Source organism: Callithrix jacchus, chromosome 15 (assembly GCF_049354715.1).
Source record: "Callithrix jacchus isolate 240 chromosome 15, calJac240_pri, whole genome shotgun sequence".
NCBI lineage: Eukaryota > Metazoa > Chordata > Mammalia > Primates > Cebidae > Callithrix > Callithrix jacchus.
This window is the reverse complement of record NC_133516.1, coordinates 76,713,455-76,736,072: the sequence shown is the minus strand read 5'-3', so window position 1 is coordinate 76,736,072 and position 22,618 is coordinate 76,713,455. Positions and strand designations below refer to the sequence as shown.

At 39.1% G+C, this 22,618-nt stretch overlaps 1 protein-coding gene across 1 annotated transcript in view; it reads right to left on the bottom strand.

Moving 5' to 3' along the window:
• Nucleotides 1-2,104: 2,104 nt before the first annotated feature.
• TXNRD3 (thioredoxin reductase 3) overlaps nt 2,105-22,618 on the bottom strand; it is a 45,308-nt gene continuing 24,794 nt past the window's right edge. The window contains exons 10-16 of the mRNA XM_078352408.1: nt 22,177-22,269; nt 16,654-16,730; nt 15,952-16,108; nt 9,886-9,993; nt 5,779-5,874; nt 3,104-3,238; nt 2,105-2,588 (exon numbers count right to left, since the gene is read on the bottom strand). Of these exons, the coding sequence (XP_078208534.1) occupies nt 2,526-2,588; nt 3,104-3,238; nt 5,779-5,874; nt 9,886-9,993; nt 15,952-16,108; nt 16,654-16,730; nt 22,177-22,269 (729 nt within the window). The 3' untranslated portion in view covers nt 2,105-2,525. The remainder of the gene's footprint in view (nt 2,589-3,103; nt 3,239-5,778; nt 5,875-9,885; nt 9,994-15,951; nt 16,109-16,653; nt 16,731-22,176; nt 22,270-22,618) is intronic.

Genomic DNA, 22,618 nt, shown 5'->3' with positions numbered 1-22,618 from the left:
GTATGTCAAGAGACCAGGTGTTCCCAAGTTTATCATTCTTCAAGGCCTATAGGATCTTCCTATAACTCCCTGCTTCCTGTGAAGTAGCTCCTGGTTCTACCAACTCTTCAGCTTATTCTCCCACTAACCTCTCACTTCCCTCACACCAACTCCTCCCTCTACTTTCCATCATGCTATAGGAGTTTATGGTCTGGGTTCCTAGTTAGTCCCACAGTTGAAATCCTCTTGCCCATGCCTATATGATACTAGCCTTTTGAAATTTCTTAAGCCTAGCCTTTATGGCCTAGCGCAAGGAAAACTCCATAAATATTCCATGCATGCTTGAAATGAGTATGTTTTCATACTCATTGTTAATTCTGCTACTCAAAAATATACCTTTATTGATTTTTTTGTGTGTTTGACCTAATAAATTACTGAAATATGTATAATGGAGGGTATCAGTTTTTCCTTGCAGATCTATACACATTTTTATGTTATTAGACGCATACTAGTTTTATCTTCCAGGTAAAATTTCTCTCACCAATATATAGATACCATATTTATGCCAGGAGAGGAAAACAGTAGAAGAGGAAGAGACAAAAAGAGAGGAAAATAAAAGGGTGAGAGGAGGCCAACACAGATAGGTTTGTAAGCATCCTCCCTTCCTTGGGAAAGAAAGATAATTAGCCATTCCAATGGTCTGTCACCTGGACAGTGGTTACAAATGCTTAAGATGAATTGCTTCCTTCCCTCCACATCAGTGAGAAGACAAGGCTTCTCCGATGCCTCTCTCTGTGAGGCAGTCTGTCTTCCATTCAAGTTTCCACTGGGGTATAGCCCATTGGGCTTCCAGCTTTACACAAAGGTTTCCTATTAGAAATGCCATCTGTGCAAGCCTAAGATTTCATTTCTTTGCCCCATTCTCAGAGCAAAGTAGCAGCTGAGGGCTTCCAGCATTCTTGGTTTTGCTTCATTTGGAATTCTGAAAAAGCTGGCTGTGTGTGTGTGTGGCACTAAGCAATACAGTCACAAAATTATTAAAAATTTATCACATCAAGTATTTAAATCAAATATGTTGAAAGCATTATTCACACCCTCTCCACATTGCTTCTAATCTTTAAAATCCTTTTATGCACTGCAATTCAGCTCAAATATGGCTACTTTCAATAAACTCTGTTCAATTACCCTACCCCTGCCCCACAGCCAATAGAAATTAATAACATCTCCCTCTACTTCCTGCTGCACTGTTTCTGCCAGCAATTACCACACCATACCTTACCTTTTAGACACATTGTATTTTTTTCTCCCAAATAAAAAAGCCATTCCCATAACTAGGTCCTACATCAGTTTTCTCTGGGTTCCCAGCCCCACTCCCCCACTCCCCCACTGCTCCACTCCCTGCCTCCAGAGAGTTTAGCAAAATGCCTGTCTACAAACAGTGTCCCTAACTGTTGGCTTAATTTGTCTTTTAAGACAAATGGCTAGAAATTCCGACTCCAGCCTATCCAATTTTAAGCTAAACAGCTAGTGTGGCTCCTAAGAACGAGTGGCCTAAAAGAGTCTTGCATTGGCTACCTGTGTTGCATAATCAAGAAAATAGAGGTTTTCCATAAGTACCTTGGATAGGCTTCCATCTTCAAGGATCTCTGAGATGCTGACATGTTTGTAAATTCCAATGCAACCACTTAATATTATAATCATTTATGGAACTTGACCATTATTAAATAGGCTGTGATGGAATTATTTCACAGTTTTAAATTAGATTTCACATAATATAGTATTAAAAACTTTTGGAAATATTATTAAGATCAATGTGAAAGAGAAATTCAAGTATTTTTTTCTTACATGAGATATTTTGCTCAGTGTAGAGATATTAATTAGGGGAGAATAGCTTCAAGGTTATCACCACCAAGTAATAAGTGTGAGGGTGAAGCATGAGTCAGGGTTTTGACAGTAGGTTAAATGTGACTCAAAAAAGAAAAGAGATGACTAACCCTATACAATGTGTACAGCTTCCTGCTAACGCACATGGTCCTCTAAAGACAGCTACCCAAATGCAGCCCACAGACACTGTTCACCAGCGAGCATGTATGACTTCTAGGCCCACATGCTAGAAAACCACCACTTTATGGAGTTTCATAACTGAAAATATATTTTCATAGAAACAACAAAGCAAAGGGGATAACTGGCGATCAGAAAAGCTAATTTAGGTGAATGGTGCCACTCAAAGGTCTTTCCGAGGAAAGCTCAGTCCTCGCTTGCGAGAATCAGCCTTGGCTCACCTCGTAACAGGGCTTCGAGCTAAGGCATCAAGGAAGCAGTCCCACTGCTTCTCGCAGTCAGCGAGACCACAAGGCAGATAGATGCCTGCTGCTGTCCTGTCTCCTTGTCTACTTTCTCATCTCAGTGTCATAAGAGAGCCCTGTACTGGTCCCTGAGTAACAGAGCAGCTGTCATGAGCACAGGCTCATTTTATCTGAGAACATTTTTATCTTGGAGAGAAATGAGAATATGACAAAGAAAACTAAACAGCAGCAGGCCTAGCCTCAGCAGCCTTTCTGAGTGATGTCTAGTCCTGAGGATTTTGTGATTTCCAAAGTCATGAACACCTGTTCAAGAGGAAGAAAACAAATGCATATTTAGAAGTTAGCACTGCTTTAAGAAAACACATTCTGAATATTACATTTATGCTATTCTTTAAAATATACAAATCTGGCTAGACACAGTGGCTCATGCCTATAATCCCATCACTTTGAGAGGCCAAGATAGGCAGATCACTTGAGGTCAGGAGTTTGAGACTAGCCTGGCCAACATGGTGAAACCCCGTCTCTACTAAAAATATAAAAATTAGGCAGGCATGGTGGTGCATACCTGCAGTCCCAGCTTCTCAGGAGGCAGAGGCAGGAGAATCACTTGAACCCGGGAGGTGGAGGCTGCAGTGAGCCAAAATCATACCACTGCACTCCAGCCTGGGTAACAGAGTGAAACCCTGTCTCAAAAAAGTAAAATAAAGTAAATTAAAAATAAAATATACAAATCAGTTACTAATATGACGTCTTTCTGAAAAGTGCTTTATAATAGTTTTTCAAACTATATATAGTTTTGAAAACATCTTGTTTCCTACCTCCCCACATGTGGGGTGAATTCCAATGGTGTCATCAAGTAGCTGTTTTGTGAGCCCGCATTTCATTGCAGCTGCAAATCCTTGGGTAACCTCACCGGCATTTGGTCCAAGAATATGAAACCCTATCACCCGATTCTTTAATACAGAAACAAAACAAAGAGAATCCCAGTAGGTTAATGGTCTGAATATGAGTCCACTCCCTGCAAGTTCACAGTTAAAATACACAGCATCTACTACAGAAAAAGAACTTCAACGTCAAGTAAGCAGAGAATATTACCATGAAACTGTGAGCCACTATAAGAATCTGTTAAATGAGCCAGTAAATGCACATCCAGAGTTAATTTGCACTCAAATTTACTAGAACAAGCAATTTACCCACTGCATGGAGTTCATTAGTATGATGTAAATTTCCAAATTATGCTGAGACAATGCTCAACAACAACATAACAAATCTGAATTAAAGTCCAACACTGGAATAACCCAAAGGCAGCAGGTTTTACTGGAAATCAGAGGTTGCTGGCCCAGGAAGCAAGGCACCCTACTCCCAACATCAAGTGGAGACAAAGGAGAGGCTGGTGTAGGGCTGTCACCCAGGACTGTGTGCTGAGAGATACAGGGTGCAGGCAATGAGCAGACCCACCAAGATGGGAAGCAAAGATGTGCAGTCGCTTTCCACGGTAATAGTGCATTCTAGGCTGTCCATTTGTCAATGTTCCTTCCTCAGACTATCCTTCATTGTGATATTCAACAGTAAAAGCATACAAGAGATGAACAGAAACACTACAAAAGAGCAATGGAGGCCAGGGTCAGGAAAAATCCTTGTCCACTGAGCTTCTGGAGGAGGAAGAGCTCAGAGCAGCCACACTCATCTGCATCTGCTGTCGGGCACTCCAGAGAGGAGGCAAGCAGAGGCTGCCTGGGCTGGGGCTTCTGAGTGAGTTCCCAGGGCCCACAGAAGACTAATGCATTGAAACCTGAGGTGTTGCGTTGCTTAGCAAGCAGAAAAGGAGGGCAGCTCAGAGCAAAGTAAGGACACTTGGTGAGAATTTCCACTGATAACTGAAAATGAAGGTTCTGAGTAAAGGAAGTCTCATTCACAATACTGACCCTAGAACCAGAGTCTAGCATTTCCATTTTGTAAGTTTGAGGGTGCTACTCAAGAAACAGGCATGTGGCCAGGGTAAAGGGAAGGGGCACCTTCCCCATGGTTAGAGAGCAAGGCCAAGAGTGTGGCCTGGGGACCTGGGGAGGGGTCCAGAGGGGTAGTATGGGATAGCGCAGAGGGGCTCAGCGATGGGAAACGGGGCTGACAGCCACAGAGGTGCGGCCCACAACCCCATGAGGAGGTCAGAACTAGCATGACAGCTGCAACTCCTGCTTCAGTTGTGGCTCTCCCATCAAAGCCCACCCTCTCACTTTCAGAGGGTAACACTATATACAGTCTTTTTCTGCTCCCTTTGGAAAGGCTGCCCAAACTGCCATAAATTGACCTCAGATAACTCTGCCCCAAAGAAACAGGATGTAGTCCAGCACATGAGCACCCACCCTCGAGGGCACAGCTGCAAACCTGCCCAACCTGGAGCATTTCAGGGTTATTATGACCACCATCCCTGTCACTGCCCTTTAGCCCATGTGCAACTACTAAGGGACTAAGCCCTAGAGCTCTGGATGGCTTCACCATTCAGGCAACAGAGCACACGCTAATGGGCTACTAGCCTGGGACACCCTGTTTTCTGTTATACTGAGAATAAGGCAAATACAGAGATGTGGGAATTAAACAAGATCATGACTGCTGTTCAGTAAAGTTTTATGTAAATGCCACTTGTTCACATTTATCTATTTTTATGTTTCATCTCCCCAGACAGATGATAAACTCTTCAAGAGAAGAACCAAGTCTGAACACTGCTTTCTACATTCAGACTTCTTAATAAAGCAAAGTATAAATAAGCTGTGCTTTCAACTACACTACTGAGGAAGGCTGTGAGCCATTTTGATGCTCACCCCTCGTAACCAGGAGGAGGAAAGCCTCTGACGATAGGCTGTGGCTTTAGTGAAAGCAGCAGCAATTAGCTCAGTACGGCGAGTTTCACTTTGCGTGAACATGTCCATCTAAAGACTTTAGACACACATTCAGTCTGCTTATAAAACGCACACATACAACTTACAATTTGTTATTGGATGACCAATATTTTCACAGATCTTCTAGTTCTAAACTATCAAGCTATCAAGATGGCCCTGGTAAGAGGCAGCTTTCAGTGGTATATTTTGAGAGGACACTGATAAGGCTCAATTACAAACCATCACTGCTTAGCCTCTGTGACATGTTAACTAGATGATAACATGGAGGCACTCTGCATTGTCCTGAAAACTATCTTTAGAAAGATTATAAAAATGCAGCAGTCCCAGTTGCTCAGGGGGCTGAAGCAAGAGGATCACTTGAGGCCAGGAGTTGGAGATCAGCCTGGGCAACATGGCAAGATCCCATCTCCACACACACACACACACACACACACACACACACGCACACACACACAAAATAGATATATTTATATATAAACATTTATTTTTAATATTTGGATTTATATATATAATTTATATGTATATAAATCGAAATACTAAAAATAAAAGCTACATTTAAAAATCACAGCATTGTGGCTTCTAGTAGCATTACATACATGGTCGAATTTATTGCAGATTATCTTTGCGTAACAAGTGTTGTTCTCTCTGCCAGCTACTGTCCATTCAAGAGGCCAGAACAAAGTATGATATATCTGGAAGATAAGAGAGAGAAAAAGGGCAGGATTAATGTATATGGAAACCATACCTTGATAGGCTCTTTAATTCTATAAAGGCAATAATCTCCACAGCAGCTTTCAGAAATTTAAAGTTCAGCAACCCTACCTTTACGTATCTGTTGGGCACCTAGGCCAAGGCTCCTGAAATGCCAGCTGCATACATGTGTTGACCTTTGTTTTGCATGCTTGGCTGTTAGTCCAAACAAAAATCCGCATACAAAATTTAGTAGAGGTGAAGGCTGAGATTCTGATGTAAACAGCTGACCCTGATAACAGGGCTCACATTCCAGCAAATATGAGGAGCGGGAAGTAAAATAGCTCCAGCCATTTAGAGCTCCAGAACCTAGCGATGGGAGAGCAGGGATCATGTCTCTCATTTCTGTCCCCAAGCCCTCATGCCAGTGCCATGAGTGTACCTCTATGCCTCTTAAATCTGGCTCAGTCTTCTAAGAACCAGAACAAAATGCCATGTTCCCCTCTCCAGCTCTGGGTGGCTGTGGTCTCCCAGTCTTGCACCTCTAAATCACTCCATACACAAACGGGCAGTTAACGATGGGAGACAGAATTGGAAATGTAGTCCACAATGGATGGATTTAAATTTAAAAATACCACCCAGAAATAACCATTTTAAATGTTAGGGAAAAGCATCAATTGCTGGTGCATGCAGAGTTAAAACAAAATTTTTATGAAGGAGGTAACATATACAGTTATTTGTAGCAAAAAAAAAAAAAGACTTAACTTGTTTTTAACAGAAGAGAAAGAAACTCTTGTACCCTTTTTTTCTTTTTTGAGACAGGGTCTCACTTTGTCACCCAGGCTGGAGTACAGTGGTGCAATCATGGCTCACTGCAGCCTTGACTGCCCAGGTTACAGCGATCCTCCTGCCTTAGTCCCCAAGTAGCTGGGACTATATATGTGCATCTCCATGTCTGGCTAATTTTTGTATTTTTTGTAGAGACTGGATATCGCCATGTTGCCCAGGCTGGTCTGGAACTCTTGAGCTCAAGTGATCCACTTGCCTCAGCCTCCCAAAATGCTGGGATTACAGGTATGAGCTACCATCCCCACCACTTGTACCTATTTTAATACAAACTTTTTAATCACTGCAGCTATCAGAAACAGGAATGTTTCTTTATCTCAAGATACACTTTTCTAAAAGTACACCCCTAAGGTTAAAAAGAGATGGTAGAAACTCTTACCAGGTTTTAAGCATGATTCCTAAAACAGCAAGCTACTATTTCTGATGCGTTCTATCACTTCTGCTATGAACGAAGGAGGTGAACACTCACACTTCCTCCACCCTCCTTTCACTCTTTCACTGGTTTTGTCAAATGTGCTTTTTTCCTTCTAGCACTTTGAAGATTTTACTATATTTAAGTTTCTAACCCTCTGGTTCAAAGTGGGTGTGAAGTGTGGATCCAACTTCCAACTTTATATTTTTACTTAATAGCTATCCACTTATTCCAGCACCCTTTAATTGATGGCCTGTGCTTTCCCATGGTTTTAAAATATGGCCTGTATCATATGCTAATTCTTATGAGCATTTGAATCCATTTCTGGGTTTCACATTCTGTTCTACTGATCTTGCTGTCCATCTGTGTGCCACTGTAAGTACTGCAGCCATGTGATCAAGTTTCATATCTAATTAGGGCTCCCCTCATTACTCTTGAAGTTTTTTTTTTTTTTATCAACTTACACACAATTACAGACATAATATTCCAAGCTCTGCTATGGAAAACAGTGATCTCTGACCCCACCCATTTCAATGAACCCAGAGGCCACGACTTTCACCTCTTTTATTTAATTGTTTGGATATTTAACTCTATGTTTCTAAAGAACATGTTTATTTGCTACTGCCTGCCTTTTCTATTTCAGGCTTTATTTATTGACTTGGCTCTATGCAAGAGCAAGATAAGCTCTCTTCCCTGGCCCCTAGCACTCACTCTAGCTCCTTCCTGTCCTCCCCAATCACCATCTTCCCAATACAGTTATACTCCTAGCTATCATAATTACCAGTGTTTCCTTTACTACGTAAAAGCTATTCATGGACGACTTGAAAGCTACAAGCAAAGGATGAAGCTGCACCCTTAGCTCACAACACAGACAAACATTAACTCAAAATAGATCACAGACCTAAATGCACTCACACTTTCTCCCATCTCTACTCATGCATTGCATGTGTTGCAAAACAATGCTGGTCTACAACAACAGCATATACAACTGTGGTCCCACAACATTAAAATGGAGCTGAAAAATTCCTGCCACCTAGTAACATTGTAGCCATTGTAACACAATGGAGCAAGCAACACATTACTCACTGTTTGTGGTGATTCTGGAGTAAATAAACCTACTGCACTGCCAGTCCCTAACAGCCTAGCACATATAATCATGTACTGTATAGAATACTTGATAAGGATAATAAATGTAATATGACTATGATACTGATTTATGTATTTATTATACTATACATTCTATTATTATTTTAGAGTGTACTCCCTCAACTTATAAATTAACTGTGAAACTGCCTCAGGCAGGTCCTTCAGGAGGTATCCAGAAGAAGGCATTGTCATCATAGGAGGTGACAGTTCCCTGTGTGTTACTGCCCTGGGACAGGATGTGGTGGGAGAAGACAGTGTTATTGATGTTTCTGACCTTGTGTAGGCATAGGCTAATGTGTGTGTTTGTGTCTTCATTTTTTATAAACAAGTAAAAAAAGTTAATAGAAAAAGCTTATAGAATAAGGATATAAAGAAAGAAAATATTTTTATAGTTGTACAATGTATTTGTTTCTCTATGATAAAAACTTTAAAAAAATACTAACATCACATTTTCATTCCTGTCAAAAAATAAATCAGGTGAGTTGATCTACAGCAAACCTTGGGGAAAAGACCTTACAGCAATCCCAAAAAACTTGGGGAATTTACTTCCTAGAAAGATACTCCATTGTCAGGGGAACAGCCTTCTACATCCTTCCTGTCATGTGCCTGACATCTTTCTACCTTAATTTTTCATTAATTTCAAAAAGTTTTAAAACTAAACGTTAAATCCATGATTATTATCAATTTTCTAAGACCCAAAAGCTGACCAATGCAAACAGCATAGCTTATTATTATATTGAGTTCATTATAAACCCTGATAAAATAACGTACTCTAAAACGTAAATTTCAAAAACAACCATCTAAAATAACGTTATAAAGTTTTAATCACACATTTTCCCAGCACCAGAAATTTAAATAGGAGTTTCATAAATCCTTAAGGTATTTAACTAGGGAATATCAATTCTATGATTTAAAGAAATTCCCAATAATAAATTAAATCATACAATTAAAATGGCTTAAAAGGGAAAGGACTGTAATTTCAATTCTCTTTTACTTAAAATATCAAGTATTAATAACCCTCCAACTCTTTTCATCTCCCCCTCTCCCTCCTACATTGGGAAATGGGCAGAAAAAAGCCAATGAAACTTCCCAGCAAAATATGATGTAAGAAAATATTTTTAAGGTTATAATTGGATGGGGTTAGGGGGTAAAGGAGAGGTAGCCACAGAGGGGTGTAGAGGATGTCCTTTTGGGAATGTGAAGAGCCCACAGGCAGACAACCCTGGAACTTCACACCTGACTACCCAGAGCCATGCTGATGGGATGGGACTGGCCACTAGGCCTTGGTACATTCCTACCCCTGTATTCCCAAAAGATCTTAAAATAACTTTGAGCTTCCTTGTATAAGTTGGCTCAAATAGATTTTTTTTACTTGTAATTCAAATGTCCTGACTTATAGATTGTACTTCCCTCGTTCTCAACCATATTCTTCTTGTTTGCTAGACAGACAGGGTTTAAATTAATTGCTAATTTTCCTAAAATAGGAATATGATTTCCCACAATATAGCCATCATAGTAACTTGCAAAATGACGAAATAAAAAGTGACTTCAAAGACAAATTGTTGATTAAAAAAGAATTTTTTAAGGAAGTAATAAAACATAATCTTACTTCTAGATTCTCTTTTTTATATACTTCAATAGCCTTCTCTTCAGATAATCCACAGCAACCATACTCCAGAGGAGTAAACACTGTAGTCGGAACATTAATATAATCACACTGAAAAACAAATAAATTACATAATCTTATTTTGTGATACTTTATAGTAAAAATCTACATTACATACATTTATAAAAAGAAAATAAATGAGTCCAGTTCAGTGTAACTAATGCTTAAAATGCTAACAGCTTCAGGAAAATTGTAAGGTACATTAACAGAGACCTGGGATGGGACCCTGACTCAGGGGCAGAGACCACACACTGGCCAGCCACCAACAGATGGGATCGGCTGTCCTGGAGCACAGACTCAGAGGTCCAAAAACCCAAAGGTAAAGGTGGAGGTGGTGCCACCCAACTGCCCCTAAAGACACTCTCCAAAATGTTTTCTTTCCATGCCCATGATTCTGGGCTCTGCTCTCTTGGAGCACTTCTTCCAGGCAACCTTGAATTATGCAACTTCACTGGAAACTAAGACTACCTCTTGGCCATTTCATATTCCTTATGCCACTGAGAGGCAAGGCAAGTATGCAGCTCAACGGTGCTGAACTGGGTGTTCTTGACTATCAAAGGGGGATGGCACATGTGACTGTGTAAATATGTCTGGGGGAGTGCTAATATACCACAGGGACAAGGATGACCATAGGTCATCTCTGCAGTCCAGGGTTTAAGACAGAACCATCTCCAGAGCCTTTATCAGACTGAGTCAGAGAAGAATGGACATCACAAGAAGACTGTGCACAAGAAGACTCTGAAGCTGAAAAGCAGAGCCCCAGCAGCCCCGCAGAGAAGCAAGGTTCACAGGTGGCACTCCTGCCTAGGAGAGGCCCCAACTTGGGAGACAAGAGGGCCTCTCTGGCTGTGTGGAAAGGAGCTGGAATACTTTGTTGGTTAAACCATGAAACTATGTGCATGGAGAGAAAGCTGTGTGTAGGTGGCAGAGGTGCCTGCCCAGGCACAGCCCCTTCAAAGGACACCACCACCCATAGCACTGTATGTTCCCCAACCCCTGCCAATGGCCACAAGTGATTAGACTAGGGATAGCCATCTGACCCCACAAATACCAATACATAAGCTATGCAGAAATCTACGGAATGGCAGAAAAAGGTGAACTGAGTCAATCCAATTCTTTCTTATGTAGGAAAATTAACTAGAAGCAAAGAGAATTTTCCAGGTGGTAGAGGAATAGGAAGAAATGGACCTGCAAAGTTGTCACCAAGTTAGGCCAAGGAGGAGCACATCTGTACAAACACCCCACTATGCTGCTGGGCCCCACAGCAGCTGGGACTCTATCTCCAAATGCAGGCAGGCCCGGCCCTAGTAGAGTTCTTTTTCTAGGTTCCTCTGTGACTCTACCTGTTAATCCCAGGATTCTCACAGTAACTTCTCTCAATTTGTCTAGTTTGAGTGAGCTTCTATTCTTTGTTACCCCAAAGAAAAATAAAACACCACCAGGTAACCCCCAAATCAATGAGAGGATTTACATACAACATAGGCAAGTTCTCCATTAGCCTAGATTCCTATGCTCTCATGCCACTTCATGTTTGCCTACCAGCAAATGATGGGTGAGCCAAGCATTTATTTTCTTTTCCCAGCATGGCTGAGAAAATCACACAACTATGTGAACTGCCTGGGTATTTTCTGACTTCTGTGAGGCACTCACATGTTGCCAATCCATTTATTGACTGGCAGCTGACCCCAGATTCCATATCTTACATGGGAGTCCTCATTCTTACCAGAAGTCTTTGTTTCCTGTTTCATATCAATTAAGAAAAAATAAACAGAAATGGCTCAACTTTGCCCCTTTCTCCTAAAACCCTTCTCCACATCTTAGACCATCTCTTCTACCTGGACTTGACTCATGCTACCCTTCCCATAGGCTTCCTTTTGATCTTGTGCCTTTCATTGCTTTATGCTCCATATATATTATTCCATATTCTAATCCCTCCTCCTCACAGACACCACGATTAACTTCTTACAGTATCAGGCAACTGCTCAGCCAACATACACCCGAAAATGCTATTTGCACTTGAGATAAGTCCTTGCACATTTAGCATTCCTGGCCTCCACCCATTAATGCCAGCAGAGCCCCCTCCCCAGTCGCCCCTCATGCACCAAATGCACTCGCCCACAAGGTCTCCATGCAAGGACTCAGCAGGTACCTGGGGGATGAAGCAAAGCAGCACATAGCATTCCTCATGAAGAATCCGTGCCCAAAGCTCTTCACCTCAACACACTCATGCAAAAACATTTGGAGAAATTCACAATGTGAGACATTACACCAAAAAAAAAAAAAAAAACCTGGATTCATCAAAAAGTCAGTGTTAAGTACTGGAGCAAGACAAAGATGCTCACTTTCACCACTCTTATTCAACACAATACTAGAAGTCCTAGCCAGAGTAGTCAGGATAAGAAGAAATAAAGGGCATCCAAACAGGGAAAACAGGAAGTAAAATTGTCCCTCTTTGCAGACAATGTGATTTCATATGTAGAAAAACCGATGAGATTCCACCAAAAAGTCTTAGAACTGATAAACAAACTCAGTAAAGTTGCAGGATACAAAAATCAACAAACAAAAATCAGTAGCATTTCTATATACCAATAACAAATTAATGGAAAAACAAATCAATAAAGCAATTTCATTTACAATAGCTACAAAAAATAAAATATTTAGGAATAAATGTAATCAAGTAGGTTGAACCACTTTACAATGAAAACTGCAAAACACTTGTGAAAAAAAGTGAAGAAGACACAAAAATAAAGATATCCCATGCTCATGGATTAGAAGAATTAATATTGTTATAATGACTATCTTCCCAAAGCAATCTACAGATTCAATGCAATCTCTATTAAAATAACAATGACATTCTCCACAGTCGTAGAGAAAACAATATTAAAATTTGTATGAAACCACAAAAGATGCTGAATAGCCAAAATACTGAACAAAAAGAATCAAGCTGGAGGCATCATACTACCTGATTTTAAAATATACTACAAGTTATAGTACCCAAAACAGCATATTAATATGAAAACAGACACATAGACTATGGAACAGAACCCAGAACCCAGAAATAAAACCACATATTTACAGCCAACTAATTTTTGACAAAGGCACCAAGAACATAAACTGGAGAAAGGACATTCTCTTCAGTAAATGGTGGTGGGAAAACAGTATATGTAGAAGAATGAAACTGGACCTCTATATCTCACCACGTGAAAAAATCAATTCAAAGTGAATTAAAGACTTAAATATAAGGTCTTAGATTATAAAACTACTGGAAGAAAATAGGAGGAATGCTTCTGGGCATTGGTCTAGGCAAAGACTTTATAGGCAAGACCTCAAAAACACAGGCAACAAAATGAAAACAGACAAATGAGACTGTATCAAACTAAAAAGCTTCTGCAATCAGCAAAGAAAGCAATCAACAGAGTAGAGACAACCTGTAAAATGGGAGAAAATATTTGTAAACTATCTATTCGAGAAGTTACTAATATCCCTATATAAGGAACTCAAACAACTCAGAGAAAAAAAAAAGAATACCCTGATTTAAAAATGGGCAAAGGATCTGAATAGATGTTTTTCACAAGATATACACATGGACAAGTATATGAAAAAATGCTCAGTATCACTAATCATCAGGAAAATGCAAATCAAAGCCACAATGAGATACCATAACCTGGTCAGAATGGCTATTATCAAAAAGACAAAAAATAACAAATGCTGGTGAGGATGTGGAAAAAGGGGAACTCCTACACACTGTTAGTGAGAATGGAAGCCAGCATAGCCACTATGGAACAACAGTATGGATGGAGGGTCTCCAAAACTAAAAATAGAACCACCATATGATCCAGCAATCCCAGTACTGGGTATTTATCCAAAGGAAAGAATCAGTGTATCAAAAAGATATCTGCACACCCATATATTGCAGCACTATTCAAAATAGGAAAAAATGGAGCCAACCTAAGCATCCATAGTGGATGAATGGGTAAAGAAAACATAATATATAAACACAATGAAATACTATTCAGCCATAAAGAAGAATGAAATCCAACCATTCAGAGCAACATGAATGAGCCTGGAAGACATTATATTAAGTGAAATAAGCTGGGCACAGACAGACAAATACTGCATGTTCTCACTCATATGTGGGAGCTAAAAAAGTTGATCTTATAGAAGTAGAAAATAGAATTGTGCTTATTAGAGGCTAAGAAGGGCAGGGTAAAGGGGAGAATGGGGAGAGGTTGGTTAATGGACACAAAATTACAGCTAAACAGGAGTTAAGTCCTAGTGCTTTATAGCACTGTAGGGTACACATAATTAACAAGAATTCATTGCATATTTCCAAAAAGCTAGAAGAGAGGATATAACAGAATGTTCCCACACAAATAAATGACACGTTTGAGGTAATAGATATGCTAACTACCCTGATTTGATCATTACATGTTGTATAAGTATATCAAAATATCACTCTGTATCCCATAAATATGTACAAACATTATGTGTCAACTAAAAATAAAAGGAAAAAAGTCAGTGTCATAAGAAATAAACAAAGGCAGGGGGACTGTATCAGATTAAGAGACTTAAGCATCATAAGAGCCAAATGTACTGTGCAAATCAAAACACACACACACACACACACTCTTAAGGAACAACTTAGGAAATGAGTATTATAGTATTTTTGTTGAAATTCTCAGATATGGCAATGGAACTATATGGAGGTAAACATCCCTGTACTTAGGAGATACATGCTGAAGTGCTTAGGGACAAATGTCATTGATGTCTGCCACCTCAAAAAGTGGCAGCAAAAAACTCAGCAAAAGAAAAAAGGAATATGAACTACACATAGACATATTCAGAAAAGGAGAAACAAAGCAAAAACAGCAGAATATGAATAACTGGAGAATCTGGGTGACAGGTTCAATACAGGTAATTGTTTACTACGGTTTCTGTGTTTTGACACCTTTCTAAATAAAAAGTTGGGGGAAATAAAGGTCTCACCAGATCCCTACTGACTAGAGAAGCGCTACCAATTCCTTTTTGTGGCAAAGATTTTTTGATGATCTGGCACCATATTAGTTTTCCAGCCCCTTCCCAATTGTACTCCCCTATCGCCAACTACTCTGCCTACACACATGCTAAAATGCTCTATGCACCATGTTTGGGACAATTTTTCTTTGCATGAGATGGTACACTCAGCATTCCTGACCCCACCTACTAATGTAGCAGGCAGGGCCCTTCCCCAGTCACCCATCTCTCACCAACTCCACCACATGGCCACAGAGCTCCTGATGGAGCTGAGCAGTACTTCCCCAGCTGAGAGCTCCTGGGACACTACTCATAGTCCTTAGCACAAGCCAAGTGCTACAGGTCGCTGTGTTCTTAGCTGAGTTAACTGCTCACCTGAAAAGTCCTTTGCTTCCTCAATTTTGAATTACTCATCCTATAAAGCCCATCCCAAATATTTGCTTTAAAAATATGAAAAGTGGAAATCCTCTGTAGAAATCATCTGATTCACATCCTTGGCTTTGCAGATGATGAAACTAAGTTCCTCAAAAGTTAAACAACCTGACCATATTTATAGCCCAAGTGGGCACTGAAGCCAGGACCAGAATCGGGACTCATGTTATTACAGTGCAACAGTCTACTTATGAAGGCTTTCTCCCTCCCTGCAGCTAGAATGAACCCCTTCAGTGTCCCTAGAGCAACCTGCTGACAGCACTCTGGCACGCAACCATACTCTGTTTTCTGCTCAGTCTGTGCCTGCCTGACTCATGACCCCACCTACCTGGTAAGCCCCTGGGGCTAACCATGGCCTGTGCTTTGTGTATCACCCAGCACAACATCTTGTATACAGTGGACGCTCAAAAGTATTTATTTTAATCCATTAGTAAATAGTCTACTGCAAATCATACCCCTGAGGAACCCTTTACGTGGAAAACAAGCACACAAGTTTTACTTGCATTAGTTTTTAAAATTATGATCTTGATCAAGATATTATCTCAAAAACAGTAAGAAACTTACCTTTTCTAAAGAGGCCCCAAAAAGTCTCCGAGCTAGCAGCTTGCCTGACTGTATGGCGACAGGAGTGAGCTCCGGCTTACCCTCCAAAATATCCCCAACAGCATAGACATATGGCACATTGGTCTGTTCCACATCATTTACAGGTATTTTTCCACTTCTGGTAGTTTTTGAAAAGGGAAAAAAACAGATTACAACTCACTCAACACTGCTGGCTGACTAATACTATTAGCCAAAAGACTAAATACATAGAGAAAAGACCTCTCTTAAAACGCATGCACCTCATGATATCAATTATCTATAAGATCAATGACTTAAAGTAACAGGGGTTTCTGTAGCTCCAAAAGAAAACATCTCTGGGGAAGCCACGGACATTTCCTGGATGTCTGGGATATCTGCAGACTGCCTCCACCGTCTCACTTAGAGCTTTGTAATTTATCTCTTTGCCTGACCAAGGTCATAAAGATATGCTCTAAATCACAGACATTAGATGAATATATCTCTGCAATTATTTCTTAAAGTCGTTGTTTAATATATGAGCTTTTTAAGGCATGCAACAAGAATTACTCACTGATGAAGAAATTGATTATAAAGAGCTGGCACAGAACCTATTATAAGATAAATTAAAATATATATTTCTTAGAGGTAATCTGCAGAAACCTGTTGCTTTGTGTAGCAACAGTCCAATGATCCCAATATACTTACTTCTCATTAATTTTGACACCAATCTTCTCCAAGCCTATTTTCCTCGTGCAGGAGTCACGACCAATAGCTAACAAAACCTGCATTTGGAGAGAAATAAAAAACACAAATTATCCATATCAGGAATGAAAGAGGGAACATCACTATAGATCTTTGATACATTAAAAGGTTAATAATGGAATATTGCAAACAATCTATGCCAATAAATCCAACAGCTTAAGGTTAAATAGATTCCTTAAAAGACACAACTTACCAAACTTACACACAAAAGTCTGAAAAACTTACAGGCTAAATTATGTCCCTTCAAAATTCATATGCTAAAATTCTATCCCTAAGTAACTCTGAGGGTGGCTATATTTGGAGACAGAGCCTTTATGGAGATAATTAAGGTAAAATAGGTCACATGAGTATGCCTTAATCCAGTATGACTGGTGTCCTTATAAGAAGATGAGGACATGGGCAACACAGACCAAAGAATGACCATGTGAGGACACAAGGAGAAGACAGCCAGGTGCAAGCCTAGGAGAGAGGCCTCAGAAGAAACCAACCCTGCCAACACCTTGATCTTGAACTTCCAGCCTCCAGAACTGTGAGAAATACATTTATGTTGTTTAGGCACCGCAGTCTGTGGTACTTTTCCAGAACTGTGAGAAAATAATTGTCTGCTGTTTAAGCCACCCACTCTGTGGTATTTTGCTATGGCAGCCCTGGCAAACTAATATGCCCTATACCATCAAAGAAACTGAATTCACAATTTGTAAACCTCCCATAAATTAATTTCAGACCCTGATGGCTTCTCTAGTCTATGGAATGCTTAAGTAAGAAATAATGTTAATGGTACACAAACTCTTCCAGGAAAGAAAGAGGAAAGGGGAGTACTTCCCAACTTCTTTTTTATGAGGCCAGCATAAGCAGCTGACACCAAAATCAGATAAGGACATTAAAAGAAATCCACAAGCCAACACTCCTCATAAACATAGACATAAAATTCCTTAATGAAATGTTAGCAAATCAAATATAGCAATACATAAAAATGATGATTGTTTGTGACCAACTGAGTTTGTCCCAAAAATGGAAAATTGGTTTAACATACAAAAATCCATCAATGTAATTCATCAAATTAACAGAATAAAGGAGAAAACAATTCAATCATCTCAATAGATGCAATAAAGCATTTCACATAATTAAACACTCTTTCATAATTAAAATCTTCAGAATAAAAGAAAAGAAAATTTCCATCACCAGATAAAAGGCATGTGTAGAAAACTTACAGGTCATGTCCTGGAAATGATAAAAGACTGAATGCTGCACCCCTAACACCAGGAACAAGACAGGCATATCCATTCTCACAATTTCTAGTCAATACTGTATTAGAGGTCTTAGCCAGTGAAACAAGGCAAGAAAGAGATTAAAAGCATGGAGACTAGAAAGGAAGAAACATTGTTTTTATTTGGAGATATGAATCCTAACAAGCTACAAGGTCAACATTTATATACTATCAGCCAACCATTTAAAAATGCCATTTGTAGGCTGGGCACGGTAGCTCACGCCTGTAATCCCAGCACTTTGGGAGGCCAAGGCAGGAAGATCACCTGAGGTCAGGAGTTCAAGACCAGCCTGACCAACATGGAAAAACCCTGTCTCTACTAAAAATACAAAATTAGCCGGGGGTGGTGGCACATGCCTGTAATCCCAGCTATGCAGGAGGCTATGGCAGGAGAATCGCTTAAACCTGGAAGGTGGAGGTTGTGGTGAGCCAAGATTGTACCATTGCCCTCTAGCCTGGGCAACAAGACGGAAATGCCATCTCAAAAAATATATATATATATTATTCATATTAGCTTTAAAAACATGAAATATATTTAGCAAAACATGTAAAAGAGCTCTAGAGCCCAATGATAAAACATTGCTGAGAGAAACTAACATTGTTGCAGATGCACTGGGAATACCCAAATAAATGGAAAAACATACGAGATTCATATGTTAGAAAAATCAATATTGTTAAAAAATCAGCTCTTCCAAACTGACTATGAAAAAAAGACAGTTCTAGCCAAAATTCCCACAGGCTTTTGTTTCTAGAAATTAAAAAGCTATTTTTAAAAGTTATAATAGAAAAAAATGAAAAAATGTTATGTAGAAATACAAAGAATCTAAACAAAATTAGAATTCTAAAATCAAAATTCTACCTGATCTAAGACTTATCACAGAGCTCCAGTAATCAAAACAATGTGGTACTGGGGAAAGGACAGACAAATGGTCTATGGGACAGAATGAAGAGCACAGAAATAGACCCACAGTTAAATGGTCTTTCATCAAAGGTTCCAAAGCAATTCAATGGAGGAAGGGAAGTCTTTTGGATAAGTGGTACTGTATATCCATACGGGGGAAAAAAAAGAACTGCATAGCGAAGGTGGAAATAAAGTGTCTGCAGATCTAGGATGTGGCTGTGGAGTGCTTAGCCTTGGAACTGCAATGTGAGAAGCCAGGTTGTATGTTGGATTTGACATAGATGCAGATGCACCGGGAATATTTAATAGGATTGTGGAAGAGTCTGAATTCACACGCTGGCATGGTTCAATGTGATGTGTGCTCATTATCTAATGGAATGTCCAAGCAATTTTGAATCCTCCTTTTGGGACCAAAAATAATAAAGGGATAGACATGGCTTTTCCAAAGACTGCTTTGGAAATGGCAAGAACAGCAGTATATTCTTTACCCAAACCTTCAAACAAAGCTGCAGAATAGAAAATCAAGACAGACGTTATTGCAGAGCTTAGAGATGATTTGCCAGCGTCACATGACTTTCAGGAAAAGAAATCAATGGACAGTGAAAGGGACCTAATTCAGTTTTCTTTTCAAAAGCCTCCAAAAGCAAAAGTAGCTTAAAATCTAATTAAAATAAATTCTAATTAAAATGAATGAGAATTAAAAATATTAATTAAAGGCAGATTACAGACTTAAACATAAAAGGTAAAACTATACAACTTCAGGAAGGAAACAAAGGGATACTTTCATGACCTTTGGGTTAGCAAAGATTTCTTAAAGCACACAGAAAGCATGAACCATAAAGTAAAATATGAATAAAATTAAACTTCACCAAAATTTAAAACTACTGCTAACCCAAAGATACTTCTAAAAAGTACATAGGCAAGTCACAGATTGGAGGAAAATATTCACAATACATATATCTGAAAAAAAAAATGCCCAAGATATATAGAAGTCCTGCAATTCAAGAATAAAAATTCAAATCATATGAAAAAATGCTCATCGTCACTGGTCATCAGAGAGATGCAAATCAAAACCACATTGAGATACCATCTCACGCCAGTTAGAATGGCGATCATTAAAAAATCTGGAGACAACAGATGCTGGAGAGGATGTGGAGAAAAAGGAACACTTTTACACTGTTGGTGGGAGTGTAAATTAGTCCAACCATTGTGGAAGACAGTGTGGCGATTCCTCAAGGCCTTAGAAATAGAAATTCCATTTGACCCAGCAATCCCATTACTGGGTATATATCCAAAGGACTATAAATCGTTCTACTATAAGGACACATGCACATGAATGTTCATTGCAGCACTCTTTACAATAGCAAAGACCTGGAATCAACCCAAATGCCCATTGACGATAGACTGGATTGGGAAAATGTGGCACATATACACCATGGAATATTATGCAGCAATCAGAAATGATGAGTTAGTGTCGTTTGTAGGGACATGGATGAATCTGGAGAATATCATTCTCAGCAAACTGACACAAGAACAGAAAATGAAACACCGCATATTCTCACTCATAGGTGGGTGATGAAAAATGAGAACACATGGACACAGGGAGGGGAGTACTAAACACTGGGGTCTATTGGGGGGAAAAGGGGAGGGCCAGTGGGAGGGGGAGGTGGGGAGGGATAGCCTGGGGAGAAATGCCAAATGTGGGTGAAGGGGAGAAAGGAAGCAAAACACACTGCCATGTGTGTACCTATGCAACTGTCATGCATGTTCTGCTCATGTACCCCAAAACCTAAAATGCAATAAAAAATTAAAAAAAAATTCAAATGATCCAACAAAAAATGGTTGAGATTTAAACAAACACTTCAAAGAAAAGATACATCAGTGGCCAATAAACACATAACAATTGCTGTCCATCATTTGTCATCAGGGAGACAAGAGTGTCTGCTATTGCCATTTCTTGTCAAGACTGTACTGAAGGTCCTAACTAATGCATTTATACAAGAAAAACGGGGAAAACCAGTAAAAAGGGAGAAACAAACTGTTATTATTCACAAATAAATAAATGTGTACACAGAAAATCTGAAATAATCTAAGGTTAAATTTTTCAGTAAGAGTTTAGCAAGATTACTGAATACTAAATCAAAACACAAAAATAGCCAGCACTTTTATACACCAGAAAGTTAAAGATAATATATTTTTTAAAAAAACTATTTGTAACTACATATAAATTACATAAGTACCTAGTAATAAATCTAACAGATGTTCTTGATCCCTAAGGAGAAATGTATTAACTTTTCCGAGAATCATTGAAGAAAACCTAAATTAATGACTAGATATACCATGTTCATGGGTTGGAAGACTGAACATTGAAAAAGTCAAGGGTTTCCAAATTTTCCTATATATCCAATCCAATCCTAATCAAAATCTCAACAAGGTTGATTTGGGGGTTTTGGTTTTGTAACATGTTTTTTGGGTTTGTGGATGCTCTCTAGGTTGTATTTTTGTTAACTGAAAAAATATCTACATAAAGAGTATATAAAACATAAATGGTCAGGGCACAGTGGCTCATATCTGTAATCTCAGCACTTTGGGAGGCCAAGGTGGGTGGATCACCTGAGGTCTGGAGTTCAAGACCAGCCTGACCAACATGGGGAAACCCCATTGCTACTAAAACTAGCTAGGTGTGGTGGTGCATGACTATAACTCCAGCTACTTAGGAGGCTGAGGCAGGGGAATTATTGAACCTAGCGGGTGGAGGTTGCAGTGAACTGAGATGGCACCATTACACTCTAGCCTGGGCAACAAAAGCAAAACTCTGTCTCAAAAAAAAAAATAATAAACATAAATGTATAGTTTCTGTCAAAACTATAAACTAATTAAAAAGAATTATTGGCCTCTAAAGTATTCCATGGGTTAACATTGTTTGGTGATTTTGTACTGTTTGTTTTTGAGAAAGAAAAATAGCTTTGCTATTGTTTTTTATTATAAAATATATTCAATATTTATTGTAAAATATTCAAATTAAGAAATGTATAAAATAACTGATTCTTCAAAAGTAAACACTAATAACATCTGGATATATGTGCTTCCAAATTTTACATACAGTTGCAAACACACGTATTTTACCATGGTAATCCTCATGTATTACTGAAAACTCAAACATCAGCAGCCAAACTATCTTCCATAATAACGCTGTTACAAAGAATAAAAAAATGTTAATCCGGTATAATCTACCTGTAAGTTTCATTTCTGTTAATTTATGAGTGTGTTCAATAACTTAATGATAATAAAAACTCACTGTGTTATAGACTCCTTCAATTGTTTCTGTTCCTTCAGTGGACTTAGCCAATACTTTCAGCTTTCCAGGTGAACCTTTCTCCAACTGTTGAACCTAGTAAGAATAAAGAGTGTAATGGTGCTATCTAAATATGATAAAAGAAATGCATAAAAGGGTGTACACTGGTATGTTCGTGTACACTTGTGTGTGTGGTGCTGGTATATACAATATGTGTTAGTATAGTTAAGGTTTCTGGACAAGGCAGAAATAGAGAGAAGTGGACTGTCACAGATGCATTTTGGAGGTAGAAATGAATTAATGAATTAATTGAGATCAGAGGGAGAAAAAAAGAGAAATTAAGGGGTGTTCCTCAATACTGGCTTAATACATTGTGTTAAGTACCATTTACCAAGTACTGAGATGGACCAGAAAGATTAGCAGGAGAATATATTTAGGTAAAAAA